Genomic DNA, 21701 nt, shown 5'->3' with positions numbered 1-21701 from the left:
AGTTTCTAGAAAGTGACTCAGGCAGACAAAATGAGTGGCTCTGTCTTCACAAGCAAACTATCCAGTAGTCGAGGCAATAATTCAATAAATATAAGCACTGACTCTGTGCACAAGCGCGGTGAAGGTTGCATATGCTCCCCGACCTCAAGAGGTTGGCAAGCAAACCGGGGAAACCAGACATATAGAGATAAAACAGCTTACCAACTGGATGGAACCCATGGCATCCCTACTGCCTCCCCCAGCCCCACAGGCATGGCAGACATCTCTAATCGATCACAGTATTTTTGATCACCGAGCCCTTACATGGCCTTAGAACCCTCTACGGGGCATTCAGGGAGAGTGCTGGTGACTAGGGCCGATCTAGAACATAAAGCTTGTGCCTCCTCTATCTTCCATAGAACTGAGAGTTACACTGAAAGGGGTTTAGAGCTATTCAGGACTGGAGAGAGGCCCGAGCAAAGACGCAGGAGAGAGAAGGCCCAGGCTATCGTGTTCAGTGATCGAGGGCAGTGAGTAGCCCAGGAGGATCCAGAGGGGAGAAGCAGGGAAGGCCGGGGAAAGGAGGAGAATGGCTGGGGCTCAGCACGCCCTCTCCCACAGGCTTGGCTCACTGAGATCCACGAGTACGCCCAGAGGGATGTGGTGATCATGCTTCTGGGCAACAAGGTGAGTGGCTCCAGGGCAGGGTCGGCCCATCCTCCCCTACAGCCACCAGAGTAATTGCTGGACATCCTGCCAGCAAAGAACCCTTTCCAGCCTCCAGTTCAGAGGTCAGACCTGTCTGCAAGCTTCTGCCCATCTCATCTGCCCTCTTAAAGCTTTGGAATTGGCCCTATGCAGGGAAAGGTCAGGCTGTTTCCTGAGAAGTCCAGGAATGCCCAGCTACTCTGTTAGATCCTAGGGACTAGGTACATGGATGAAGATCTGAGATGGGAGAGGGTTAACCTCAACTACCGCTATCCCTTCAAGGCTGGTCACCACCCCTTTGCGAAGCGGAGTTACCCACCATCTCCCTAAGTTGGGGTGAGATCCCCCTGCTGGGAGCTAAGAACCTGAGGAGGGAGTCCTGGCCCCGGGTGGATGAGACCACCTGCAGTCCTGCAGGCCACCAGCAGAGGGCGGGAGGTCCTGCTCCCAGGGCAGAGAGAGGGGCCAGTTTGGGGGTCAAGGCGTCCTTCCCCCAGAGTGACCCACCTGGGCTTGACAGGCAGATGTGAGCAGTGAAAGGGTGATCCGCTCAGAGGACGGAGAGATGCTGGCCAGGGTAAGTGACCGGCCCGGGGGTGGGAGGGGAGGGATGGGGGCAGCCCGAGACTGGCCATGGAGCACGCTCTCCCCCTGGCAGGAGTATGGAGTTCCCTTCATGGAGACCAGCGCCAAGACGGGCATGAATGTGGAGCTAGCCTTTCTGGCCATTGCCAAGTGAGTGCTGAGCTGGGAAGGGAGCGTGCAGGGCAGGGTGGCGCCATCTGGGACCCAGTGCTGCCTGGCCCCTCGCCCAGTCCCAGGGCCCATCTACAGCCTGCAATCGGAGGCCGTGGGACTGGGGCAAGGCTCAGCTCCCCACCAACTGCCCAGCCCACTTCTCCTTCTTCTTCAAGGGAGCTGAAATACAGGGCCAGGCGGCAGGCTGATGAACCCAGCTTCCAGATCCGAGACTACGTGGAGTCCCAGAAGAAGCGGCCCAGCTGCTGCTCCTTCCTGTGAATCCCAAGGGTCTGAGAAGAAGCTCCAGAGGCCCCCGAGGATGCAGCCGTCCTCCCTCACCGCCCCCCCCCCACCCCAGACCTGGCTTCTTCTGAGCGGCTGAGCCAGCAGGGAGAGAGTTGGGGGACCCACTGCACAACCCCTCAGGACTCCTGCCCCTCCCCTAGCTCCTGGAGCTTCCCTGCGTCCACAGGGGAGGGCAAAATATTTATCTTTCATTTTAATGATACATAACTTAATCAAAAGAGCACCAGAAAAACCGAGCCAGAGAGCTGGTGGTGGTCCTTTGGCCTTCTAGTACTAGGACTTAGGAGCCTGGGCCTCCTTCCTGACCACCATGAGGGTGATATTGCTCCAGCTCAGCACCAGGGGGCACTGATGCACTTCTGGGGCATAAGGGCAAGTAGTGACACCACCCCCCCACCCCCACCCCAATCCTTCAGCTGGCAAGCAGCTGAGCAAACCCAGGCCTTCATTTCCTCCAGCTCCCCAGAGAGCAATCTTCCCCAATAAAACACAGCCCTTGTGCTGGGAGTCAGACCAAAGCCTCTGGAAGATAAGAGATGTGGAGATTAGGCCAGGGACCTGGCTCTCTGTGGGGAGATCGGAGAGGAGTAGCAGAGATTAGGTCTATCTGTTTGGCTACCTCTGGGCTCACTGGCCCCCCTTCTGGGAGGTGTACCCCTTTTCCTCCAGCCCACAAATACATGAAAGCACCTGGAAACACCTGGTTCCTGTTCTCTGAACCTCAGATCCCAGAGGAGCCTCTCCTCCCTGAATCCCTGGCTTTATCTTTCTACCTTTCCATCTGTGTCTCCAGACACCTAAGGTTATAGACAGGAAAAGGTTATTCTGGTCCCAACCCTTTGGCAGGTATGCAGCCCACAGGCTACTTCTTCAAGCAGCTCTAGCGCTTCTGCTGGACAAAAGAGCCCAATAAAGAGAAAGCAGAGAAAACTCTGATCCTGGCGTAGGCAGGAGGCAGAAGTGAGCAAACCTCAGGCCATTGTGTAACCTCCAAACCCAAGTGCTGCCTCATCCCTGACCTCCCTCATTCCTTTTCTTCTCAGACAGACAGACCAACTGACTGACCTTAGAGCCCAAACTGCTTTATCTCCCTTCTCTCTGACCCTGGTTAGGGAGTGAGAGGTCATCCATTTCCGGGTAAATCAATGCATTGTATGCAAAACAATGTCTCTCTGGTAAGATCTGGGTGGGGAAAGGGCCCACAAGGAGTTTCTGTGTAGCCAAGGTCACAGGTCTTCCCGAGCCCTGACCTCAGCCCTGGGAAGAGGTCAGGAGCTGTGCAGATTGATCTAGAGACACCTTTACTCCAGCTCTGTACACCAGGGGCCGGGAGAGGGGTATGTAAGGTATGTACTGCCCATTTCTCAGGCTGCTGCATTTGCTTTCAAAGCAGAAATCTTGCTCTTGGAGCAGAGTCAGCAGCTCCAACTCAGGCCGATAAGGAAGCTCTGCAGGCAGAGCAGGGAGGAGCCTGACCTTGCAGGGTTCTTCTGGGGCCCAAGGCAGGTTGCAGGCGATCCAGTCACATGGGCTGCTCTGGGCCTCTAGCATTTGTGTTTTTCAGCATTAAATGGCAGTATTTTGGAAAGTACACCCTGTCCACTGTTTCTTTGAGGTGGACATGATGCGGGGGTGGGGGGAGGGCGGCGGCAGTTCATGTTGAAAGGATCGTTATTGTTTGTCACTGACTGCCAAAATCATTTGATCCTCATCCTTAAATGCCCACCCCCCACCAAACTGGTCACCTCACCCTTAACAGACTGCCCCCAGCCTCTGTGACCAGCCTCTCATCTGAAAGTAGGAGCTGAAAGAAGGTTTATTATCTCACGGTCCTAATCATTTTACTTTCTCTGTTGAAAACGTCAGGGCTCCTTTTCCCCAGAGATCGGCCCCCTGACTGTGACCTGCCTCTCCCCTGCCCCACCTCCCTAGCCAAAGGCTGACGCCGATACACAGTTGCCCCTGGGTGGCCTGTCTTCGCTGCGCAGTCCCATTGAAGCCTTGGGCGCTCTGCTGGACCTTCACAGTGTCCCAGCGAAGATCGGAGCCCGCACCCCTACTAGCAGGCCCTGCACTAAGCGCCCCACAAACTGGAAAATATTGTTATTCGAACTACTCTCTTGGGTCCGAGGTGGGCCTGGACCACAGTAAAACTGCGGGGACCACGCAGCCCCGGAGCCGGATTGCTTTTCCTAGCAACAGTCGCCCCCACCCTCACCCCCCAACTGGAGATGCACAGTTTGGCTGAAGGCTGTTAAAGCCTCAAGGTCCTTTACCCGAGGGTTGGCGCGCTCAATCCCTGATGCAGGTGGTGGTGGTGGTGGCGGACGGAGTAAGGGGGGTGGAATCAGAACCGATCTTGCGAGCCACCCAGCCCGGTACCAGGAACCCGCCCCGCACCCAGCGCCCCTCCCCGGGCCTGCACTCCGGACACTCAGTAACAAACACTTCCACTTCCTGAGCGCTCTTTCTTCTCCCGCCGCGGGGCGCCGAGCGGAGCCCGGAGCCCCGCCCCCGGGTGCTCCCATTGGTCAGGGTCCTTCACCCTGCCTGAGCGCCTCCGTGAGAGGCCTCTGATTGGCCCGCGGCGGTCCACACCCTCCGCGCGGCCCCGCCCCCGGGGTATGCGGCTCGGGCGGTTTCTGGAACGCTCAGTCGCCGCGCGGGGCGGGGATCGGTGTTTGATTCCCGGCTTCGGCTCCTCGCTGTTCGCCGCCGCGGCTCCCGGCACACCTGCTCGCTTCTTGGCCCGTCCGGCGTCGCCGGGCTGCCCTGCCGCTCTCGCCCTCGCTTCCCGGCCCGCAGGGTGGGACGCGGAGCTGGACCGGCCCGTCTCCGGACCCTGACGGAACACCGCTGAGCGCCGCTGAGCCGTTGCCAGGCGAGATGAGCGCGGACGCGGCGGCCGGGGCGCCCCTGCCCCGGCTCTGCTGCCTGGAGAAGGGTCCGAACGGCTACGGCTTCCACCTGCACGGGGAAAAGGGCAAGGTAGGCCAGTATATCCGGCTGGTGGAGCCCGGCTCGCCGGCCGAGAAGTCAGGACTGCTGGCCGGAGACCGGCTAGTGGAGGTGAACGGCGAGAACGTAGAGAAGGAGACCCACCAGCAGGTGGTGAACCGCATCCGTGCCGCCCTCAACTCCGTGCGCCTGCTGGTGGTAGACCCGGAGACCGACGAGCGGCTGCAGAAGTTGGGCGTCCAGGTCCGGGAGGAGATGCTGCGTGCCCAGGAAGGGCCCGGGCAGGCCGAACCGCCGGCCGCAGCCGCCGAGGAGCGAGGGGCTGGCGTCGAAGATGAGCCGCCGGCCGCCGCGCCGGAGCCTCGCGAGGCCGAGCAGAGCCATCAGGAGCGGGTAAGTGCGGGCCCGGGCCTCGCGGCGAGGCTGGATGGAACCGGGGGGGAATGAGAGTAGTGGGGAGACCCAGGCGCCCGGGATGCCCAGCCCTGCTCCCCGCCTTGTCTTTCTGAAACTCGATCTTCGGAGGCGAGACTGCTTCCGCCCGCCGACTGGGCCAGCTGGCAGTTACAGTCTTGAGGCTGCGTCCCACGACCCCTACGTCCCATCCCCAGGCTGGGCTGGGACCCTGAGCGCCTTAGGGAGTGAAGGTGAAGGAGGGCGGCTCAAGGAAGCCCAGTCTCCCTTTCCTCCACTCTGTTGGTGGCTGTCTGCTCCGATCCTTTGGGACCCCCAATTCCACCCCTCCTCCGAGTGGCCAGCTCCCTCCACAGGCCCCTGGGGGTGGTAAATGAAGCGGCCCGACTTCGAAAAGCCGGAGGAATAACCACCCTCTTTCTTTGTGGAGCTGCAGCGGTGGGAGGAGAAGGGGAGGGGAGGGGGCCCTTTCGCCCCTTCCCCGCAGCCCGCTAGCCTGTGTATCATTAACTTCAGCCCGGTGGACTTCATCCTCCTGAAGTCCAGCGTGACTTCTAAGAAAGAAGCTCCACCATCTGCAGGAGATGTGTGGGGGCGGGGCTGAGGGAGGAGGTGCAGGGGCGTCTGGTCCGGGGGTGGCGGCAGCTCTGCCCCCAGGAGGATTTATGATTCTCAGGAATGTGAGGAGTAAGCTAGCTCCTATCTGGGAGCAGGAGGGAAGACCTTGGAGAAGTGGCTGGCTGTGGGGATGGGGGGTGGGACAGCAGCCAGGAGGTCACCACGGGCAGGTGGTCTTGCTTGGCACCGGCTGTCTCCCTCCAGGCCCTGGACAGCAAGCAGGCTGGTTGCTTTCTGCCCACGCTGGGTGTTTATAACCCCAGCCTGGATCAGCTGCAGGAGGGGCAAGGAGAAGCAGGACTTGTACTGAGCCTTCCTTGCCCAGAGGGTGGGGGCGGCCTTAAGGTGAGACTGGAAGGAGGAGGGTCGAGGCCTCCCCTGGGCCTCTTCGGCTTCACCAGCTCTCCACCTGTTGGCAGGGGTGTCCGTGGTACCGGTAGGAGCCTCCCGTGACACAGAAAGGGCACAGTTCAGCCTTTCAGTTTGAAGGTGGAGCCCGAGAGGACCAACTGGTTTGGTAGAAGTGAGGTCACCAGGAGCTGGGAATGCCAAGGCCACTGGGTGTCCACTTCCTGCCGCCGCCAAGCTGGCCTTGGCAAGGGTGGGGGTGGGGTCAGAGCACCCCGGCAGGGGGTTGACCCCAGGGAGTAGGAACTCATGATCTCTGGTCCCAGACAAATCCAGTTTGAACTTTGTGCCGAGGGCACCAACTTAGCATTCCTTTTTTTTTTTTTAATGGACTTTGGCACTTGCACAAGTAACTCCCCCCTCCCCCGCCAAGTTGCAGTCCTGTTCGGCTGGCTCCTCCCACTGCCCTTTCGGTTTTGCTGCTAGGGGTGGGGGACGCAGAGGCCAGGATGGAGGCTTGACCTTCCACGTGCGCTCCCCCGCCAGGCCATCTGAAAAGCAGCAGAGGTTGGCTCCTGCTCTCTGGGTGACCACAGAATGGGGTTTCCCCCAGGTCGGGGTGTGACCCCTGCATCCGTGTGTATGCTTTATCCAGCCAGTTCCTCCAGCCATTCCCTGGGACATCACCAGGCCTCTTGGGATTTTGGGTCAACAAGAGAGTCAGAACTTCTCTGAGCCTTGGTTCTGCCATCGATAAAATGAGAGCACTGAATTCCAGTGACACCTGCCTTCTCTAGGATTTTGCAAATAATAATACGCTTGAGCCCCTAGTGGGAGCTGGACTGAGCTTCTTGTGCGCCCAGGCATTTGAATCCCAGCCACGACCCGGGATCTCCCTTAGCCTCTGTGTAGCCGCTCAGCAGTGTTAAGCCCCTCTGGTAGGAAATTCCTGTAAAGTTTGGTATGGTGGGCATGCAGGTGACTCACCCTGTCTTCCAAAAAAACATAAGTTAATAGACACAAGAGTTCATTGTTCCCCAAGAAGACGGGGGCGGGGGCGGGGTCTGTATAAGGGATGCATACAGCGTTTACATGTTATTGATTACTTTGAATCTGAATTTACTTATGGGGGCTGTCATGACATCTTCCTTAGTTCTCAGAAGTGGAAAAGGTTTTGGTGGGGAGTTGTCAAGCAGAGAGAGTGGCAGGTGACATCTCATTGGGAGGAGCAGCCTGGGTCAACAACAGTTCAGGACAGACGGCAAAGGGGTTAGCACTGGTCTTGGAGAAAGGTGTAGGGTGCTTCCAGCCCAGCTCACGTCCACCCCGGGGAGAGAGAGCCACAGCACCCCTGCTCAGCTGTACTCGCTGAGCCATCTCAAGCCAAGTTTCTCTGAGCTTCCATTTCCTCTCGTTTAATTCAGGAGTGACAGCAGCGGCCTCACGGGGTTGGCGGGTTACATGAGGATGTCTGTTAAGCCAGTAGCTCAGAGCCTCCACTAAGTAAGCACTCAGTGAACGTTGGTGGCCAGGCTGTGGGTTAATAAACATGTCACAGTGATGATTACACGCTCACCCAAGGGGGCAGCCAGGCCTGGATCTGCCCCTTCCGTTGGGCACGGGCAGCTGTGGCCAAGCCTGGCATCCCTAGATGCTCGGTCTGGGATCACTGCTGTTGAATAATCAGCTCTTCACAATCTGGTCGCCTCGCTCCCGCACTTCCCCTCTCGGACACCCCCAGCCCACCGAGCCACACCAAGGCCAGATTCCCTCCCAGCGTCCCATGCACTTTGAGCCTCCGCACCTGATATTTGCACTCGCCACGCCACCTCTGGCCAAGTTTCTCTGAGCTTCCATTTCCTCTTGTTTAATCTGGGGGTGACAGCAAGCCCTTGGGAACCCTCGGTCCCCTTCTGTGCCGGGCAGGCTCCCCAAGACCACTCAGCTTCCAGGTGGCCTTTCTTCTACCGCACAGGCAACACAAGCTGTCTTGCCTCACCTCTGCCTGCTCCTTGTCCTTCCACCTTTTCTCACCCTCGAACGCCCAGTATCTGAATCATCTGTTCACCTCTCCTCCCCCTCCTCGTTCAGAGTCCCAAGGGCAACAGCTGGAGCTTATTTATGTTTATCACCCCAGCACTGTCCAGGCTCTGGGCAGGGAGGGACTCAATAAATAATTTTTGCATGAATGAGTGAGTGCTAAACAGCCTTGGGGGACCTTTGTCCTAGGTCATCTCAGCCCAGCCCACCTGGGCCTGCTTGTGCCTAGAGAGCACACCCAGAGATCGGAATTCCAGATAGAGCTTATTGGCTTTTTCTTGCCTACTAGCAGCTTCCATTTTAAAACCAGAAGTCTGGGAATGCCAGCCCTGCTGCCCACTGGCTCTGGGGCCCTGATGGTTCATCATTCCCTGCAAGCCTCAGCTTCTTCCTCTGAAACGGGGAGAGAGGCTCCCAGCCTGCAGAGTTGTCGGGGAGATTTGATGAGATGATGGGGAGGAACGGGAGTGTAAGTGCCCAGCTGGGGGGTGGGTTCCCGCCACACCTGACGCTGATCCCAGAGGCAGAGACCGGATAGGCACCCCAGGTGGCACAGTGCGGGGTAGGCACGATTCGCTGGCAGCCTCCAACCTCTTTCCCAGGTTTCATCTCCCCACGGACCGGACCGAGTTGGAGCAGGCCAGAGCAGAGGGGGATTTGAGCTGCGGGGTGTTTGGATTTGAAAGGGACAGGGTGGGATGGTTTCTGTGTCCTTTCCTCCTTTTAAGCCACATACTTGGGATTTCTCACTCCCCAGGGATCACCCTCCACCCCCACCCCTTATCTTCTGGTTCCTGTTCAATCCTGGAGACATTCTCCTGGAGAGAGGAAAGGGGCTTCCTTCTCAAGGAACCCTGTCATGTCTCCATGGGGGCTCTTCTCTGCCTCCCTAGGCTTCCCATCCACTGGCCCCCAAGAATGTGGAGGGGTTAGGAATTAGAAAAGAAGGGGCCTCACCAAGGTTATGTGGATGCTGCAAGCCTCTTAGAGAAAGCAGAGCTCTAATAATGGGAGCTCAAGGCAGAGAAAGAAACCCACATTACTCCTGAGTCTGCTAATCGCCCGGCCCTGTGCCCTAAAGATAATGATACAAATTCCATTGTTCTTCCCCCCACCACCACCACAACCTGGCAAATTAGGTATTATTTTCTCCATTTTGTAACTTGATAAATAATACATGGTAGCTATTATCTGTGTCTGGCAACGTGCTCTGTACTAAGCACGCCTTACTTATCTCAGTGAATCCGCACGACCACCCTGTGAGACAGATTAGCCCTATTGTCTGCATGTGGAGGCTGAGGCTCCATCGGTTCAGGGGGTGGCCCCTGGCTTCTGAGCTAGTGAGCCCTAACCTTGCAGCAGAGCGGTGTCTGAGAACCCCGCTCACTCTGACTCTGCCCATCACATTCTGAGCCACACCAAGGCCATCGCATAGGCCCAAGTTCAGGCTGCTGGAACCAGCTCCCTGCAAGGGTTCAAGGTTCCCAGGTGCTTCTGTCTCCAGGGGACACGGTCAGGAAAGGTGTCAGCCCTGATGGAAGGCGTTGGCCCAGAAGGGGCAGGCTCCAGGGCCCATCCTTCTTGTGTGATGGGCCTGGCCGAGAATGACCCAGTCTGTACCCTCATCTCCAGGGCCTGAGAGCTGCCCTTGCTGGCTCTGGGGCTCCCCTGTAGCACAAAGGACCCCCACCCCCATCCCGCTCCCACCCACAGAGGCCTGCCTTGACTGTTGGGTTAGATCTGGGTTCTAGGATCACTCACGGCTGTGGGACTGAGGCCAGGGCTCTGACTTCCCAGGGACAAAGGCTCCAGCCTCTCTCTCTGCTTGTTAGAAGGCCGTGATGCCCAAATGAAACAGCAAAGGCCGTGGGGATGTAGGAATAGTTGAGAGTGAGGCCTCTGGGCTCTGTAGAATGGGCCTTTTCGGCAGCCACTGGCCACACGTGACTCCGAGCACTTAAAATGTGCTAGTCGAAATTGAGATGTGCCCTAAGGGTAAAATATCCCCTTGCTAACTTTTCACTAGATTACCTGTTGGAATGATGATATTTTGGATATGTTGTGTTAAATAAGGTTAAAATTGATTACTCGTGTTTCTGTTTTACTCTTTAATATCGCTGCTAGAATCTTCTCAGTTACCGACATGAGTGGCATTCTGTTTCTGTGAGACAAGCTGCTCTAGTTGTTGTTCTTTAGTTGCTAAGTCATGTCCAGCTCTTTGCAGCCCCTTGGACTGTAGCTCGCCAGGCTCCTCTGTCCATGGGATTCTCCAGGCAAGAATACTGGAGTGGGTCGCCATTCCCTTCTCCAGGGATTGAAGCCTTGTCTCCTGCTTGGCAGGCGGATTCTTTACCTTGCCACTCTAGATCTGAGCTCAAAGTCTAGTCTACCCTGTTCTCCCATCAGCTGCGTGTACTTGAGCAATTTATGCTGTCTATTTGAACCCGGCTTTCCTCCACTGTGAAGTGAGGGTGGTAATACCTTCCTCGAAGAGTTATAGTTGAGTTTTAGGGAGAAAATACACTTAAAAGCCCCAGTGTGGCGCTTGGCCCATAGCAAGTGCTCATTAAAGGCCAGCTGCTCTTTGTTATTTCAGTAGAGTCCCAGTTTCACAAGCTCCAAGAAGGTCCTTACAGAGCCTCTTGGGACCGCCCACGGGAGTTAAATCCAGCGACTTCTGGGAGGAGGGGGAGGGATGAGAAGGGTGATGGGCAGGCAGGCATGGGGCGGCCAGCCTGGATGGTGTCCAGCCAGGCAGCAGCCCAGGTACCAGGCTGCTCCATCCCAGGCTTGCCCAGCCCTGGGGAGACCTGAGCCAAACGCTCCATCGGCGTGTCTCCGGCCAGCACCAGGAGAGAAGAGCGGGGGGGAGCACCTGGCTCAGGGCCCTTGGGGGGCAGTGTCAGAGCGCTAGTCCCCCTGTTATCACCTGGATCCCACCCTGCGAGGCTCCATAGAGAGGCCTTCCTGCTGAGAAGCAGCGGGATCAAGGGCCAGAGTTCCTTCTTTTTCCACAAAGTGTGGTTGTCCGGCATTCCTCAGTGTGTGCAGACCTTGGGTAGGGGTCTTCTAGGGTGAAATACATGAAGGCACATCGGGGTCAGAGGTCATGGGTCAGTGGCAGCCAAGCCCTTGGTCATCCCTCCCTTTGGGTGAGGAGAGGATGCTTTCAGCCCAGAGCCCTGGGCCCTGGCCTGCGGTCTGAGCTCCCGGTCACTCCGCAGCCTGCCCTAAAAGACAGTGCCCCCACGCTGCCGGGTCACACGTGCCCCCCAGGCAGAGCCGCCTCCTCCACCCTGGTTTCCTTGAAGAGCTGGCGCCAGGCACAGGCCTGTCTCCAGAGCAGCCCTGGCCCCTTCCCCCCAGTATCCCCACCCCTCCCCCACCAGAAGGACCAGGTCTCCCTGTCTCCACCACCACCCCCACCCATCCCCCCTTGCTGAGGCCAATTCCCTAGCTGGGGGCAGGAGGTACCATTCTTATCTTATTTGCATAAAGCCCCGGCTGGCTGGGCTGGGGGAGGGGCAGTGACCAGTCACCTCTGTCCATTCCCCTGGCCAGTTGTTGCCTCCCCAGTGGTCTTCCTGCTCCTCCAGCCCCACCTTTTGAGACCCAGAGCCAGCAAGCCTGTGGGATATTTTCTATAGGGCTCATCACCATGGCGTCGGCCAGGGAGGGGCTGGCCCAGTGGGGCGTTGGCCCCCCAGCCTCCCCTCCCTGGGGAGGAGCAGGGAGCAGCCCAGCCTGCTCTCTCCCCAGAGACGGTCACTGGGATTAGGTATCGACTTTCCCCAGCCTCCCAGGTGGCTGCTGATGGTGCCTATTGAATTCCGTGCCCAACGCCTGCTCCCTGGGCCGCGTGGGTGGAGGTGACTGGGCGGCCACTCGGGGATGGGGCTGGGCTCCCTGGGGGTTGGGGGGAGGTGGTGCAAGAGCAGCCGCCAGGCCTGTGCAGGGTTTGGGACCTCCTGAGACCAGGAGGGTGGGAGAAGTCCGCAGGAGAAGAATCTGGAGGCAGCGCTCCTGGAGGGGTCTTTTCCAAAAATTGCTTCTGTTATTGTCCCGGGAGTGAGAGATTTGTCCACCCGCAGCCACCCCAGCCCATTTGCACAGCCCCTCAGCCACCGCTGCCTCTCTCTTCTCACTTCTCTGCCAGTCTCCTCGCTGAGCACATCCTGATTTTTTACTCCCAAGCTGCATGGTCACTTGAGACCCACCTGAGTCTCTGAACACTCTGTGGCCATATTCCCCTCGAAGTCACCCCACCTCCAGCGCGGACCCCTCTGGAGCTGCAACCACAGCTCAAGGCCACTTGTGAGCTCCTGGGGGCCCCATACCGGGCCCAGGTATCCCCTTGCCCCAGCTCCAGGGGCCCAGGCCCAGAGCAGCGGTGGCCAAGCTCTGGCCAGCACCTGAGCTCTCCGCATCTTCCCAGTGTGGGACCTCAGGGAGCTGCCCCAGGGCTCCAGACAGCACCAGCCTCCACCAGGCTCCTTTGATGACTGACTCAGCAGCTGGCAGTGACAGTTCTGGAGGCAGCTGGAGGAGGGGTGGAGAGAGACATGGGAAGGAAGGGGAGCCCCCTGCCCAGTCTCCGGGGGCTCGGGAAGGTAGGAGCTGGGTGGGGTTCTATACTAGCCTGAGCGCCTCGGAAAATGCCTGGGGTTTCCTGGGCCCCTGGAGGGAGATCTACCACTCCCTGAGATCCTCATGGCCTGGCAGAGGGCCGTGAGGTGCAAAGGACCGGTCCCCAGGCAAGGGTCCCCAGGGTGCCAGGTGCTCTGGATCAGTAAGGGAAGCCACCAGGCCTGCCTGCTCCCAACCGAGCTGCCCTCCCCGGAAGGAAGCCTGTGGTTTCATCATCTCCCTGCCCCTCCCAGCAGAGGCTGCAGCCCGAGTTTGCAGCTCTTGCCCAAATGGGCCTCCTCCCAGTCTAGGCTTTGGGTCCTGCCGTGGATGGTGGCAGGGCACATGGGTTTCCAAGTCAGAGTCCTGGGTGGAGTCCTGGCTCCTCCACCATGGCGCTCGGGCCATGGGCTTCACGTCTGGGGTCTCACTTTCACCATCTCCAGGATGGGTGTTAGGGGTAGGGTCCTAACCCACGGGAGGGAGGCTCTTTGGAGTCAGGGGCGGCGGGAGGGGCAGGAGACAGCGAGCCACCCTCTGGCTTCCCGTGATTCACCCTCCCGCTTTCACCTCAGGGTGACAGCGGAGCGCTGCCTGCAGAAAGCCGAGCCTCCCCGTGGCAGCAACTGGTCGGACCTGTTCCTGCTCCCCCTGGGCCTGGGGGAGGGCTTAGCTTGAGGGGAGAAGAGCCTCACTTACTCCCGGAACTGGATGGGGGGTGGCAGCCAACAGGGGGCTGCCGTGGGGAGTCCCTGGGGCGTGGGCCCCCCTCCCCTTTTTCATGCTCACGTAAGTGCCTCTGCCCGTCTGGGATGCCCAGACTGGTAAAGCCAAGCCTAACTGTCACCTTGCCCTCCTTCCGGTCTGGGCCTCTCCACACCCCCTGTCAACATCCTGAAGCTGAAAGGCCCGCCCAGGCCTCTGAAGGAAAGCAGAGTCACCCTCCCCACCCCCTACTCCCCCATCCTCCGCAGAGCCGAGGGGTGGGGACTGAGTCCACCGCAGGTGGCAGCTGCCTCCTGGGCCTGGCAGGTTGGGGCAGGAGGCCTGTGGGTCCTCCCCACCCCACCCCTCCCTTGCCGCCTCTCCCAGCTGGGCAGCGAGGTTTCAGAACGACCAGCACCCCCCCTCGGAGTCTCACCTCTCCGCTTCCTGTGACCGCGTCCATCGGTATTAGCAACGACGGGGGCGTCCCCACATGCACAGGGGTGTGGGGTGCTCAGGGGCTCCCACGCATGTTAACTGGACCCCCTAGCAACCCTGGGAGGCAGGTGGCACTAAGAACGGTCTATAAACAAGGAACCCAAAGCTCTAAGAAGGAAATGACTTGCCCCAGGTCACTGAGCCGGGAAGCTGGAAGCTGGGCCAGGGCCCTGACTTCGGCTTTTGCTCTTCGCCTGGCATCCGGGTGATAATCCCAAACTGGCAGGCTTGGGGGCCAGGGGAGAGGGAACCCATGTCTGTCCATGGGCTCCAAGCTCAGGCCACCTCAGCTCCCTCCATCATGTAAATGTGCCCTCGGGCCACAGCTGCTGAAGCTGGGCTGAGGATGGTGGGAGCTGAGGGTCTGAGTGTTTGCACACAGCCTGTCTGTGGACTCTTGGCAGGTCCTCTCCAGGTCGCAGCCGCACGGGGCTCCCCGCAGTCCAGCCCTGCTTTCCGCCGCCCCCTCCCCGTTCAGGCTCCCTGGGACCCAGCAGGCTCTTTGGGGTTCTGTCGCTACCTTTGTCCTCGGCCTTGCTTCTGCTGGTGGGACGTCCGGGACCCCTGGCTGTGCCTCCCTCAGCCCCGTGGTCATCTGGCTCCCAGCTCCCTTTAGGTGGGCCGTTTGGCTTGGTGGGGACAAGCTGGGAGTCCATGTAGGCAAGGGAAGGCTTTACTGTAACTATGTATGCCAGCTCTGAGTAACCACCTGCCCTTGCTTCCCCCTTGCAGAGAGGATGGTACAAAAGGGCTGGGGGTCCCTGGTCACTGTCCCAGGTACTCAGGCTGGCGGGGATGCTACCAGGAGGGAAGCTGACCAAGCCATTAGCTAGGAGGGATGAGGTAGCCATCAAAACACCAAGATAAAGGGCCTTCCCTAGCGCTCCAGTGGTTGACTCGACATGTCCCATGCAGGGGCATACGTTCCATCCCTGGTTGGGTAACTCAGATTTCACACGCCTCTCGGTGTGGCCAAAAAAATAACATGATTAACCTTAGAATGTCAGAAAGGCAGAGTCCTGAGCTAGTCTGCCCCCACCCCTCACTTGCCGAAAGAGGGAACTGTGGCGCGTACTCAGGGGCAGCTCTGTGCCCAGGGGCGCCCAGGCAGGTTGCGGCAGGGCAGGGTCCCCGGCCAGCATTCTCTCTGGCTGCTGGAGGACCTGAGGAGCCTCTCTCGGTCGGAGGGGATGGGTTCAGGCACAGAGCGGGGAGGGCGGCGCCCTGGGCCGGTGTGGAAGGACCACGGCCCCTCCTTTCTCCCCACAGCGCGAGCTTCGGCCTCGGCTCTGCGCCATGAAGAAGGGCCCCAGTGGTTACGGCTTCAACCTGCACAGCGACAAGTCCAAGCCAGGCCAGTTCATCCGGGCTGTGGACCCAGACTCGCCTGCCGAGGCCTCGGGGCTCCGGGCCCAAGACCGCATCGTGGAGGTAACGTGAGGCTTCCTGTCCCCTTCCCAGGCTCCTCCTTCCTGACAGCCTCCTCCACGGCAGCCAACATACCACCTGCTCCCTTATTAGCCCTTGAGGCCCGGACAGCCCGTAGATGCTAGAGAGAGGGCGGGAGGGAAGGGGAGAATGGGGTAAGTGGGCACGAGGGAAGGAAAGAAAGATGGGGATTCCCTGGTGGTCCAGTGGTTAGGACGCCACACTTCCTTTCCTGGGTCCTTGGTCAGGGAACTAAGATCTCACTAGCTGCAACGTGCGGCCAAGAAAAAGATTTTTTAAAAAGGAAGGAAAGATGGGTGAGCGGATGGATGGACAGACAGGTGAACTGACTTCTTTCCTGTTAGCACCTCCTGTGGGCTCTTCTTCGCCGGGCAGACACGCTCAGCGGCCCACAGTTCCCGCATCCGTCCAGGGAGCTGCCTGGGGCCACAGCCAGTTTCCCGCTCTCCGAGACCTCCACACCAGCACAGGGACAGGGCGGGGCTGGGGGCCATGAAATCCGTGCCCCGAGTGGGGCTGGCAGGCACGCTCTTGCACCCTTGTGCTTTGCCAGTCAGAAGAGGAAACGCGAACCCTGCCTGGGGCAGGTCCCAGAATCTCAGTCTTAGAGCCTTAGAGCTGGAAGATCAGCTCTCCCAAGACGTCTCAGTTTACATGCGAGCAAACCAAGGTCCAGGCAGGGAAGTACCTAGAAAAGCTGGGGCCCAACCCAGGCCTCCCAGACCCTTCCCAAACCGTCTGTCACAGCTGTGTTTGTTCAGTCTCGGCCGGTATTTTCTTTGGCTTTTCCCACGTGTCCTGCCTCCCCATCCAACCGTCAAGTGGGAGGACCACTTGGCCTGGTTCAGGGCTCTACAGGTGGGGATAGGGGGCTGGGGTGGGCACTGCGTGTTCCCCAATTGCCAACCAGCTCAGCCGTCACCTGCCCCCCACCCAGAACTGAGACCTGTGTGGATAACCCCTGCCCCCACCCACAGGTGAATGGGGTCTGCGTGGAGGGCAAGCCACACGGGGAGGTGGTGTCTGCCATCAAGGCTGGCGGGGACGAGGCCAAGCTGCTGGTGGTGGACAGGGAGACAGACGAGTTCTTCAAGAAATGCAAAGTGATCCCGTCGCAGGAGCACCTGCAAGGTGAGCTGGGCTTGGCAGCCTGAGGCCCCCGTGGGTCAGGAATGTGCTCTGGACTTTATTGGGTCCCACGGGAGGGGAGGTAGGCAGTGTGGGTTGGGGGAGAGGGTCAGGGAGAGGAAGCCGGCATGGGCAGTGGGTTTCTGAGGATGGTTTATGGCTGGGGGGGTCGGGGCTGGGGACCCGCACAAGGGATGGTGAGATGGAATGGGCTGCTGATTCCGCAGAGGGAGGGGACCCCCCTCCTCCCCCGCCCTGCCCAACTCTACTCCTCGCGGTAAGCGCTCGGGGCAGGGCCGATGCAAGGAAAGAGTTAACTCTGGGGCGGCTTCCAGCCTTGGCTTGGTCAGATCAGAGTCCAGTGACAGGGGCCCAGTGCCTCCCCTTCCCTTCTCTCAGGTTGTCTTGGAAACCCAGGCTTGCTGGCTCCAGAGAGCGGTGGGTCCCTGGGCCCCTGCCCTCCCTGCCACTCCATCACCCTGCCAAGCCTGGCACCTCCCCCGCCCTGGCCCAAGCCAAACGGGGCAGCCACAGCCCAGGGCAAGGAGGAGCTGAGCCGTGCTCTGCTCCCTGGTCTGGACCTTCTCCCTGGGAAGATGAAGACAGCTCCCGAGAGGGTGGGAGGCGCTAGGTGGAACCTCTTTGGACTGTGCAGTGGGTGGGGCTTCCTTGAGGGTCAGATGTGGAGCACAGGGGTCCACACAGAGGTCTTGCCACAAATTCAGATCGCCAGCTTGGTGGGGCCCAGTGGGTCCTGGGGGTATCCTGGAAGCCACTAGCAGACTCCAGTCATGGGAGGTGGGTACCACTGTGCCCTTGTCTCCCAAGTTCATGGAAAGCAGGTAAGTCTGATAATCCCCATACTCACTAGGGGGAAAGCTGAGGCCCCAAGAAGCCCCCAGCCTTGCTCTTGGCAGTGTGGTGTGGGAAAGGGAAAGTGCTAGTCGCTCAGTCCCACCTGACTGTGGTCTGTAGCCCACGAGGCTTGTCTGTCTGTGGAGTTCAAGGGCATGGGTCACCATGCCCTTCTCCAGGGGATCTTCCTGACCCAGAGATGGAACCCAGGTCTCCTGCATTGGCAGGCAGATTCCCTACCCCTGAGCCACCAGGGAGGACCGAGTGTGGGAAGACAGCTGAAATCTGGACTCCACTTGGCTGCTCCTCTACCTTCCCCTGACTCCCCCAGCACCCTTCTCCCCCGACTCCCAAGTCATCAACCCTCTCTCTTCCTGGCTGGGGAGGAAGGGCCCTGGGAACCTCCATGACTGCAGCCTCTGATCAGAGGGTGTTCCCCCTCCCAAGTGCATGTAAGTCTGTGCGTCCCCAGCTGCTGCCTCCTGCCCACAGCTGGGCAGCCCACGGCTCACAGGTGAGCGGGTGCAGTGGAGGGTGAGTCAGGGTCCCTGTGTCCCCTGCCCAGCCACTGTGGGAGGGCTGGACGAGAGGTGTGCCTGCCCAGTCCAGGGCAAGGAGAAAGACGTACCCTGACCTTAAGCTATGAGTTCAGAAGAAACCCACCCAGGCTGACCTGAGAGGGAATAGCCCCCTTTGCGGCCAGGTGGGGCGTCTACCCTGAGCGAGGCCTGGGAGGGTGACCCCAGACCGTGTCCCTGCCCTCTGACCCCACCTGTCGCCACCAGGTTCCCCCTTGGCTGGGGGACGGCACGCCCAGGACTCTGCCCTGAGCCCTGGGGCCCCCTCCATCCCCACACTGGCCAGGAGGAGTTGGGGTTCTTTCGCAGCTGGTGCAGGTGATAATCATAACCAGGGCGTGGTCCCAGTTCTGTTGACACAACCATCACCTAGGAAGCATTCGAAAAATACTGATTCCTAGGCCTGTCCCAGACCCACGTAGATAAACACCTTGGTGTCAAAGCCCAGGGATCTGTATTTCTAACCAGCATCCCGGGTGGTTGGGAGGCAGCTGCCTGGAATTTCAACCCCGTCTACAACAGCGCTTTTTTCAAACAGCTCCTTACTCATCAGTGGTTCTTGGGATTAATTAAGTAGGCACCTTTCTTCCTTTTTTTTTTTTTTTCAACTTTTTATTTTGTATTGGAGTATAGGCGATTAACAATGTTATAACAGTTTCAGGTGAACAGCTTAGGGGCTCAGCCATACATATACATGTATCCATTCTCTCCCAAACTCCCCTCCGGTCCAGGCTGCCGCGTAACACTGAGCAGTGCCCTGTGCTGTGCAGGAAGTTCCTGTCAGTTCTCCACTTTACATATGCAGTGCGCACATGTCCATCTCCAGCTCCCCAGCCGTTCCTCCCCCATCTTTTTAATCAATCTGAATAGGAAATATCAAAGAGCCTTGCGATGTAGTAAAGGCAAGTTGTTTTGTTAAATGCTAGTCTGCGGCTGCTGGGTTGCCAGAATGTCCGGTGTACTATAGTGGGTGGCAGTCAAGAGACTTAAACACTGAGCTTGGGGAACAAGGTCGAGTGGTCTACCCAAACCCACGACCCCCGCCTTCCGCGCCCCCCTCCGTCCACAGCTTCTGACTCACCTGCGCTCTCCTCTTCCCATCTAGGTCCCTTGCCTGAGCCCATTACCAACGGGGAGATCGAGAAGGTAAAGGCAGAGCCCTGATGCTTCTCGGGCTCAGTCCTGGGGCTGCGGGAGGTGGGGGAGGAGGCGTGGTTAGGAGGAGGACAGGGTCTGGTTCAGGTGGAAACCTCGTGTCTCCTGGCAGCTGTCTCCTGAGCCCCAGGCCGTGTAAGGGCCCCCGCTTGGGGCCGAGGCAGAGGGGACGGGGCCGCCTGGCCAGGCCCTCCGCAGCCACCATCCTGGGTGATGGGCCCCGCCTCCAGCTCCCCACCACACAGGAGGCCATTCTTCCCCCCAAGAACAGAGCGGCAGTGTCTGCCCGCCGCCTGCCCAGGCCCTGCTACTTCCAGTCTGGGTTGGGAGAACAAAGCCCCTCCTACCCAGGCCGAAGGGAAGAGGAGGCAGTGGGGGCCAGGGGAGAGATGGTGCAGCCCAGTGCCAGCTGGGGCCACAGGAACCCAGGCAGAAGCGGAGTGCCCAGTTGCAGCCCAAGGCCTGGGCTCTGGGACAGCGCCCTCAGGGTCAGACTATGGGGTGAGAGGGCTCCTCGGGGTCTGCTCTAAGGCTTCCTTTCCCTGGGGTCTCCTGCCGGGGTGGGGGGGTTGTGCAGCAAGAAGGCCCTGAAGCACCTGAGCCTTCAGTCACTTTCCCTGTGGGTCTCTCACTCTCCCCCACCTTATTCCCTCGAAGCCCTTCTTGGCTGCTTGAGGGTTGATTTCAAGAATCCGGGGTCAAGTCCAAGAAAACAAGTCAGGTGGGCTGTAGGAGACTCAGGGGGCATCACGGGTGTTCCCCACACCGAGCAGTCTCCCGGCACCCCCACGCCCCAGGAGGCCCCTCTGTGGTCACTGTGCCAAGGAGGAGTCAACTCCAGAGGCTGCCTGGGAGGACAGGGGCGGGGTGAGCCACCCAGCTAGTCCCATGAGGGATGGTCCCACTGCCCTGGATGGTGGAACCCGGCTGCCCTCTGATCCTTGGAAGAATGTGAAAATGTAAATCCCCGCGGGGCCCTGGCAGGCTCAGGCAGGCTCTGGGGTGGATGGCAAGGCTCAGACCGAGGCCCCGTCTTCCCTGGGAATGCCCTTCGTAGCTCAGGCCTGCCCACCCACATGCCTCCTCTCCATACCAGGAGAACAGTCCTGAAGCCCTGGCCGAGACGGCCTCCGAGAGCCCCGTGCCACCCCTGGCAAGAACCGCCTCCAGTGACACCAGCGAGGAGGTAAGGCTGGGTGGGTGGGGGGTGGCCCCGGGTGACAGCAAGTCAGGCGTCGCTCACTCCTGGCACACCAGCCCGCCGTGGAGGTCACACGCTGAGTCACGTTCTGTTCTCATGACCTGGCTTCCCCACGCATGGCCTCAAGGGAGCACCTTGCCGAGGCACTGAGGCCCGCTCTCTTGCTCCTCTTTGCAGCTGAATTCCCAAGACAGCCCCAAGAAACAGGACTCCATAGCACCCTCGTCTACCTCCTCCTCGTCCTCTGACCCCATCCTGGACTTCAACATCTCCCTGGCCGTGGCCAAAGAGAGGGCCCACCAGAAGCGCATCAGCAAACGGGCCCCGCAGATGGACTGGAGCAAGAAAAACGAACTCTTCAGCAACCTCTGAGCCACACCCCCTGCACCAGCAAAGCCCAGTCCCACACCCAGCCAACTCCCTCTCCCCCACTTACCCCCAGATCAGCACACAAATCAGCACCAGCATCTCCTCTCTCGGCAAATCTGATCTTTCTAGAGAACCATACTCTTCCCTTACCTCCGACAAGGTGACTGTTTTTCTGTCCTGCCCCAGTTAAAAAGCAGACTCTGTGCCCCTCCTCGCTGGGTGCTTCAGCCCACCTGCAGTCCCCCTGCCACTGTCCTGGGACGTCACTGGGACCTCCATCGAGCAAAGATCCTAAGACTGGGCGAGAGGTCACCTTCCCTCCTGACCCCAAGTGATGACCAGGTCTGGGATCTACCAGGGAAGGATTCTGACCACAGCAACATCCTGGAGTGGACTGGGGCCACCATCCTCAGAGCTGTGACTTGGGCATCTTATTTTTGATTTTTAAGTGCAGTACTACAGAGTTTAGAAGGACTTTCAATTCTTGATTAACATGATTTCCCAGGTTGTTGCATCCGGGACGTAGCAGTGGCCTTACCCTTCCTTCAACTTTTTTCTGCCCCACCCCCCACCCCCCCCAGAGACCTAGGCAACATGGGGAGGGTTTGGCCACCCCCTGCCCAGCCCTGAGCCAGACACAATTGTAAGGAAATTCTTACCCGAAATTCAACTAGTTTCTCCAAACCACCTTGGCCTCTGTGTGTTCCTTTGCAGCTCTGTCCATGCGTGTCCCCAGAGTGGCCTCTGGCTGAGAGGATGGTCTAGGGCTCCCTAGGACCCCAAGCCCGGAGCCAGAAGTGGGGTGGCTTTTACCAGAGGGCCTCGAGCCTGTAGCCGCTGGGTGGCTAGGCCATGCGTGGGTCCTGTGGGAGGACCCGCCGGGGCCCCTGTGTGCTTGGCTCACTAGGGCTGCCCTACAGGGATGACCAGCAGGGAAATGGGGAGCTTAGGGCCCACGTGCGCAGAGGGAGGGCTCTAAGACCCACCTTGGATCCCAGGAGCGTTCAAAGAGTGAATCCACGATG

At 59.3% G+C, this 21701-nt stretch overlaps 2 protein-coding genes and 2 long non-coding RNA genes across 6 annotated transcripts in view; 2 read left to right on the top strand and 2 right to left on the bottom strand.

Moving 5' to 3' along the window:
- RAB37 (RAB37, member RAS oncogene family) overlaps window positions 1-3325 on the top strand; it is a 65861-nt gene extending 62536 nt beyond the window's left edge. For all 3 annotated transcript variants that reach the window (XM_069543989.1, XM_069543988.1, XM_069543990.1), the window contains 4 exons: window positions 601-666; window positions 1208-1264; window positions 1346-1422; window positions 1602-3325. In XM_069543989.1, coding sequence (XP_069400090.1) covers window positions 601-666; window positions 1208-1264; window positions 1346-1422; window positions 1602-1707 — 306 coding nt within the window. In that variant the 3' untranslated portion in view covers window positions 1708-3325. The remainder of the gene's footprint in view (window positions 1-600; window positions 667-1207; window positions 1265-1345; window positions 1423-1601) is intronic.
- An 845-nt stretch (window positions 3326-4170) lies between these two features.
- Window positions 4171-21363, top strand: NHERF1 (NHERF family PDZ scaffold protein 1). The gene is made up of 6 exons (XM_069543979.1): window positions 4171-5085; window positions 15211-15372; window positions 16368-16521; window positions 19057-19097; window positions 20203-20292; window positions 20485-21363. The coding sequence occupies exons 1-6, from the start codon at window positions 4621-4623 to the stop codon at window positions 20677-20679; spliced, it is 1107 nt and encodes a 368-aa protein (XP_069400080.1). The 5' UTR covers window positions 4171-4620; the 3' UTR covers window positions 20680-21363.
- LOC138415411 (uncharacterized) lies at window positions 7083-8168 on the bottom strand. The gene is made up of 2 exons (XR_011247221.1): window positions 7877-8168; window positions 7083-7605 (listed from the first exon to the last, which is right to left on the bottom strand). It is a non-coding gene; the product is annotated as an uncharacterized lncRNA (long non-coding RNA).
- On the bottom strand, window positions 18542-21246 carry LOC138415408 (uncharacterized). Its single transcript, XR_011247219.1, has 2 exons — window positions 19033-21246; window positions 18542-18813 (listed from the first exon to the last, which is right to left on the bottom strand). It is a non-coding gene; the product is annotated as an uncharacterized lncRNA (long non-coding RNA).
- Window positions 21364-21701: the final 338 nt, after the last annotated feature.

Source organism: Ovis canadensis, chromosome 11 (genome assembly GCF_042477335.2).
Source record: "Ovis canadensis isolate MfBH-ARS-UI-01 breed Bighorn chromosome 11, ARS-UI_OviCan_v2, whole genome shotgun sequence".
In the NCBI taxonomy this organism is placed as follows: domain Eukaryota; kingdom Metazoa; phylum Chordata; class Mammalia; order Artiodactyla; family Bovidae; genus Ovis; species Ovis canadensis.
The sequence above is the reverse complement of the archived record's forward strand: the minus strand, read 5'-3'. Positions and strand labels throughout refer to the sequence as shown.